This window comes from Aethalodelphis obliquidens, unplaced genomic scaffold (assembly GCF_003676395.1).
Source record: "Aethalodelphis obliquidens isolate GAN/ISIS:26980383/991018 unplaced genomic scaffold, ASM367639v1 scaffold25, whole genome shotgun sequence".
Lineage (NCBI taxonomy): Eukaryota > Metazoa > Chordata > Mammalia > Artiodactyla > Delphinidae > Aethalodelphis > Aethalodelphis obliquidens.
Genome location: NW_020837969.1, coordinates 6,010,855 through 6,017,790, shown reverse-complemented (window position 1 = coordinate 6,017,790; position 6,936 = coordinate 6,010,855). Strand labels below are relative to the sequence as shown.

Sequence of the window (6,936 nt, the reverse complement as noted above, 5' to 3'; positions counted from 1 at the left end):
GGAAGCACGGAGTCTTAACCACTGGACCGCCAGGGAAGTCCCTCTTTAAGCTTTCGGCATATAGTGTTTAGACAATACACAGCTATTGAGGAAATACTGTGCTCTTTATTTGACTCTCCTGATCTCATCAATCTTGTCATATGGGACAGTTATACAAAGGATTAATAACAAATGAGAAAATTCTAGTTTTCAATGTGAACTAAGTGTATTTACCTTTCAGATGCTACTAAGAACATAGTACATATGTGATACCAGCCTCTCTTTTAAAGGAATACCTTAAAAATATAGCTTCTTTTTTTTTCAGAAGTGGTCCATAGGCAATTATTTTATCCGTCTTGCGGAAAAGAGTTTGCTGCGGAAGAGCTCCCTTGCAATTCAGAGGACTTTGGTGACAAGGACTATTACACTCAGTGACCCTTTAAAAGATGACTGGCCAAAGATACTGACCTCTGAGAAACTTGAGAGCCCACAGAAAAAGTAAAGGATTAGCCATCTGGTCTGCAGCAGTTAGGTTAATTTGTCACCAAATTAGGGAGTTCAGGGCCTGGAAATATTCCAGCGGAAGCTGTTTTATTTTCTTACTTGTTAAGCTTCACTGACTAAAAGGAACCTCAGTCTCCAGAAGTAAATAAAAGGCCCTGAATCCCGCTATTCCTGATTATTCACTTCTCTACCGGGCATTCAACCATGAGACTCCATTTACTGCTTTCTGTTCTCCTCCTCTCTTTGACTATAATACCAAAAGGTAAGACGGTGAATAACTGTAGAGACAGATTTCTTAGGAGACCTACTCGGATGCGTCATTATACTGTGGCCATCTCAGACCCTAATGCACAGTCTTAGGGATGCGAAAGTCCAACATGATCATCTTCCTTAGAACTGATGAGGCCAAAACTGTGAAGCGGGACAAGGATTTCCACCAACAGAAAATGAGTTCCAAAAGCTCCATGACTAGAAAAGGGGGCTCAAACCGATGTGGAAGTGGAGCAGCTCTGACATGTGCCATCAGGCTCAGCATACAAACCGAGCAGCTTTTACAAGGGCCCCCACCTCCAAAAAGGGGAGTGAAAATGGCGGCTACCAGGTCAGACTTGGTTAGTGAATGGAAGTGATGCAGTCTGTTGGTGAGGGAACATTTGTGAATGGTAGAAATTAGGCGCATAATACAGAGCTCAACAAAAGAGAATTATATCAAGTTATTAATAGGGAGCAGAGGAATTTGGAAAAAGCGTGGATTTGGGACGGCGCGTCAATGGCAAAATTTTAAGCAGAACGCAAAACAGGAAGGGAGCATTTTAACAACCTGAGTTACACCCTTGGTGCTCATGATGGAGAAGTTGGAATATTAAAGTGTAGACTTACAGGGAAAAGGGAAATGGCCATTTTCAGGCTGATTCATTCAGATCCTTGTAAAAACTAAGATTGTTTTCTCCACTGTTGATGTCAGGATGTTCACATCCCTCAAAATAACATCTGTGTTCACTGAACATAGATTAAGTCTGGGTAACTCTCCCTCTTCCTTGATTCATCTATAAGATTCTTTCAAATACAATCAAAGATATTTATGTATGTTGAAATGTTTGATCTTTGCCTAATCTATGAATATCTTGGGATCTGTCTGATGTATAGCTGCCCCCTCTTAAAGGAGTTCATGTACTTCTCACCTGGCTCTCAATTCTGTCAGAAGAAGACACACTTGTAGCGACAGCTAATATAAAATTATATGATGTTAATGACTTAAAATTAGAAGGCAATTTATTGGTTAATTCTTTAATTTTACAGATAAGGGAATCCATGTCCACATAAAGAATATGATTTCACTAAGGTCACATAGGTAGTGGCAACACTGCAGCTGGAACCAAGTATTTTTAATCTGGGTCATCATTGTTTCCAACGATCTAAGGGTGTAGGTATGCCCATAAAGTGGTAACCCTAATTTCTGTCAGGCTGTTTACCTCAAAGTCCCCTAATTAGACATTGAAGAACCTAAGGAGATTTTCAAGTTTCCTCTTTGGGAAGCTACAATGTCTTTGAAACGTGTTACTTCACTTACCTCTAAATCCTTTTTCTTCAGTGTCTGTTGTAGGCATGTTGAATCGGCTTAACATTCTGGCATTATTATTGGGATGACTTACACTAGTCTTTAGATTTTCCTGATCTTTGTTCTTAAAATCATGTAATGGTGATAATCAGACTGCTGAAAGCACTTGGTTCAAGATAATAATGTGTGCATGGTTGTTGAGTGAATTTTTTTTTTTGCTCATGCTTGCTTTCCACCACCTAAGCTAAATTCAACTCAACATAAATGACTGTCTCCATCCAGAGTCATGCACCGTGTTATGGGCCTTTTTTTTTCAAGGTTAAGGAGGGATACTTCTGGAAGTAAAGATCAAGCCAAAAGTCACCATTATAGTGAGAAAGTGATATGGCAGTGGTTCAGAGTGCAAAACAATTCAAGAAAAAGGTTGTCCTAGAGCAAAGGCCAGAAATAACTGACAGGAAAACAGGACTCCAAGAAATCTAGGCCTAAGGTTTAGAGAAGTTCCTATGGTAATAACAAGACTGCACACCCATAAATACAATTGTACATCCAGGAGTGGGTGGCCAAATAGTTAAAAATAGGCTGGAGCCAAGAAGTTCTAGAAGGAATAAGAGACAGAAAATGTGCGTGCGGTCAAAGAATACTTAACTGCATTCAATGGTAAGAACTGTGTACTGAGCATCTGCCACTTTCCATGGGCTACGTGAGATACCCAAGATACAATGGGAAATGAAAGGAAGACTGTCTTCCCTCAGTAGAGAAGACAGACATTAGGCAAATGATTACAAATGCGTCTATAAGTTATACATTTTAATAAGTACAATGAAAAGGAACAGAGTATTCTGAGTGCCTGAAACATGCGGTCATCGTCAATCGGCAACATCCGGGAAAAGTGCATTGAGGCGTGCCTTTTGAGCTGAAAACGGGAAGATAAGTGTTCATTGATGAACGCCTTGCAAGGAGACCTCAACACTCCTGGCAGAGGAAGAAGCCGGTGCAATGCCCCTGATGCAGAAGAAACCACTGTGTGTTTAAGGAACTGCAAGAAGGCCACGGCAGGAGAGCGCTAGTTCCAGAAAATACCAGAAAATGTGCCAAGCATCCCATGGAATCAGGCCACGGCGAGAGCTGCAGGGCACCAGGGCTCAATCTGCAGGGACACTTCGGGAGCAGCGAGGGCGACGCTACCAGCTTTGCGCCGGGAGTGGTGACCACGAGTATCTCCATCACCAGGGGTGGGTTTCGCTTTATGCCTAAAGTAGGAACATCTACGGGTTCTAGGCGGCCTACGAGCCCCATAGGTCTTTCCTTTTGTTTCACTACCTCCACTATTCTTTCTTCAGAGTTTCTCTTCCTGGTTCTGCCACAGAAGGAGTTTCAAGTTTAGAGGAGCTTCCTTCTTTTCTAATCTTGAGGCAATCACTCTTTGAGGTACACACATAGAATGAAGCCTGGGAAACCACCAGCAACTGTGTGGAAACAGATAAACGGTATCAGTAACAATCATGAGAAATTAGGAAATCAAAATTCCTAACCTTTCAATCTGATCATTTCTGTGGTCCAAAGGTAAGTAAGTCTGATCTATCTAGGTGGATTCTCTAAGTCACGATCATGTTAAGACTTGAAAATATGCACTGGCTGAAATCTCTGTCGTCCTTTGGATGAGGTCCCTTCTTCAGTATTCCAAAGGAAGTTCCTACCCTCTAGGCACCATGATTCATACTCCATTAAAGTAGGATACCAAAGTATAACACAAAACCAGCAAAGGTGGTGAGGAAAGTGCATCACTGATGGTATGAAGGACTCACAATTCACAGGCAAAACCCACCAGGGTCCAGGATGATAGATGTGGGGCAGGTAGACAAGGAGGCACAACAAACTCTACTTCAAGACTAATCTGGAAGGTGAATCTGGAGGACATGATGCTAAGTGAAATAAGCCAGTCCAAGAAGATAAAGACTGCATGATTGCCCTTACCTGAGGCATCTAAAAATAGTCAGACTCGTAGAAACCTGGAACAGAACAGCAGTTTCCAGGGGCTGGGGGAGGGGAGAAATGGGGAGTTGTCGTCTGATGGGCTTAAAGTTTCACTTCTACAAGATGAAGGAATTCTCGAGATCTGCTGGGCAGACTTGTGCCTCTGGATAATGGTACCATGCTGTGTACTTAGAAATGTCAGAGTGGAGATCTCACGTTTAGCGTTCTTACCACAGTTAAAAAAAAAAGAAAGAAAGAAAGAACAAGTGAAGAGCAGGAGGTTACTGGGGCTGGTAACAGCGTCGGGCTCCCCACGAGTCTGACAAGAACCCTTTGGAGGCGTCATGCTGACCCCTTCCTCCAGATCAGTCCTCCTTGGTTTCTCCCAAATCAGTTATGCCAAGAGGATGGATTAAACAAAGATCCTATAATCTTTCACAGGAGGGAAAAACTCTCAATGGCCAGGTGTTTTCGGAAGAGAATATATTGCAGCCACACGGAAAGGTCACGATAGCTTACTTTGGCATGTGGAGATGCACCGCGTGGGACGCCTCTATGTTTATACCCAGATGCGTCCTTGAAACATACTCTGCCTCTCACTCTGCCTTGCCCGATATTAAAAACCCTTGATTTTAGCTTCGTTAGAAAACCTGAAAGTCTCACCAAATGTTACACTAAGTGCGTGGCTGAGGTTATCGGGGGAGAGACCGACAGCTGGTAAGAGGACTGCTGCACTGCTGCGTATGGAGCCTGCACTCTGTGTAGACAGGCGTGGGGTGGGGTCACCCTCGGCTCTCTCCCCGAGAGCAGTGAGACCCTCAGCCCTGTCCCCGAGAGTGGCGGGACCCTCGGCGCTCTCCCTGAAAGACAGACGTTCCAGCCTCCAGAGCCGGCAGGGCAGAGGCAGCACCACAGGATGCTAACCAGCTCCCCATCATGCCATTCTCTTGCCGGACGAGGCCCCGAGCCCACGGACGGCTAGCCTGAGAGTCAGATCCTGCAGCAGGCGGAGAACACAGACTCGCACAGGTTCTGAAAATTCAGTTACAAGAGGCTGCATTGGTGTATATGGCTGTGGGTATTTTTCTACGGGACGGTGAGGTAACAATGAGGGCCTGGTTTAAATACCGCCCCCCCAAAGATTCAGAACCCCAAAAGTGTTCAAACTCTCAGTTACGCGGTAGAAGTTAGGGACCAAAGAAGCCAGCCAGTCAGGGTTAGTACATTATTGGACAGTAAAGACAAAACGGGACACAGGTGAGTTAACAGGACGGTTCAGGAGCCAGCTAATCCCCGTTGCTGGCCGCAAACAGAAGTGTCCTGTTACGTATCAGCCACCATGACCCACAGGGAAAAGGACCCTCGGCTGCGCTGGCAACACTAGAGGAGGGATGCTGGGGTGCGAGGGAACGGTGCTGAGGCACACCTCAGTTACGTGCTTTTCAGCAGCCCAGTGCATGGGGAAAACATATGGGTGTGTTTAAGGAAAAGCACCTTTCAGCTCTGAGAGAAAATCTCTCCATGCATCTGCATATACCGGGCACTGAAGAACACAGAAAATCCGGTTCCTGCACAGTCCTGACATGGGGGGACTAGGCAAGGTGAAAGCTGGAGCATGGCTAGACTTTCCACAAGAGGAGATGAAATGAGGACAGGTGCCATACAATAAGGATGCTGTAAATGGGGATGCAGAGGTTAGCATGGGCGAGGCGGTAGAGGGTGGATACTTCGGCTGAAGTAGTCTGTCTCAGAGCAGGTGTTACTGGCATTTGGAGCAGGACAGCTCACTAGGAGGGAAATCTACCAAACCTGAGCCTTACCCACCAACGCCAAGGACATCTCCCCAGTCATGGTGACAACAAAGCACCCCACACGGTTCAACATGTACTGCCCTTGATAAGGACAACTCTCTAAAAGCTTCTAGAAACCAGCCTGCCCTCTCTAAGGTGTGTATAGTCCCACACTCTTAGCACCCCTCCTCCAAAAAGCCACTTCTTTTGCCTAAGGGATTTTTTCATATAGGTAATATCATGTATTCTATCTCAAAGCCATTCTTCTCTAAATTTATTGCTTTACGTACATTACCAATAATTTGATGGTGAATTAATGAGGCTGTTAAATCTCTTTCTGTGCAGCAAGTACTGGCCTTATTCCAGGACAGAAACAATGCATTCTTCTGCGAGGGGTGTGCAAAGATGGAGGATGCACCAGCACGGATGATACCATTGGTATATGTAATGATCAAAAAAAATGTTGTAGAAGGTGGTGGGTACTTCTTCCCTATCCAACGCCAGTTCCCAAATCAAAATCTCCTTGATGACAGCAAACTGTAAGCCCTTCGAACTCTAGAACACATGGATGAACTTCACAGACTACTGTTTGACTCAGAACTCCAGAACCCGAGGATAAATTATACAGACTCCTCTTAAACTTGCTTTTCTCCCTTGACTGGAAATAAATGTCCTAATTCTACACGTACTCATCCCTGGGGAACTTCTTCTTGATGCACGTGCAAACCTCTTAAGAACTACAAGACTAAACTAAATAACAGAGGCACCTCACACCTTAAAGATGTTTAAACAGAATACGACTTTCTTAAAAAAGAAAAAGATAAAATTTTAAAATGTGAAAAAAAAATCATAAGGGTATGAAATAGCAGTAGGTAGTGTTTGATTATCTAAAGGGGGATATCAACCTTTTTCCTCATCTGACTCTGACCAAAAATTATTTCTGTTATTAAGAGAGACCTACTTGGCTGGCGTGAGTCAAGGTCTGTTCATCACATGGTCCTGCTATGTGACCTCAGCAGTAGGCTGGCTGCCAACCCAGTCCTGCCAGCACTGGCTGAGGCTGGTCTCCCCCACCCACTTCACCCGGGCCCTGGGGGGATGAAATGCAAGAACTGCTCCCTGCAAGGA

The 6,936-nt window shown here is 44.5% G+C and overlaps 1 protein-coding gene across 1 annotated transcript; it reads left to right on the top strand.

Moving 5' to 3' along the window:
• Positions 1-687: 687 nt before the first annotated feature.
• Positions 688-6,335, top strand: LOC113628963 (beta-defensin 130-like). Its single transcript, XM_027123021.1, has 2 exons — positions 688-745; positions 6,154-6,335. Exons 1-2 carry the CDS (start codon positions 688-690, stop codon positions 6,333-6,335), a joined length of 240 nt encoding a protein of 79 aa, XP_026978822.1.
• The last annotated feature ends 601 nt before the right edge of the window (positions 6,336-6,936 follow it).

Bases quoted from the DNA above. Each gene is read 5' to 3' on its own strand.
- LOC113628963 (XM_027123021.1), top strand. From the start codon at position 688: ATGAGACTCCATTTACTGCTTTCTGTTCTCCTCCTCTCTTTGACTATA. The intron at 746-6,153 runs GTAAGACGGTGA...CTTTCTGTGCAG, and splicing joins TTTGACTATAATACCAAAAG to CAAGTACTGGCCTTATTCCA.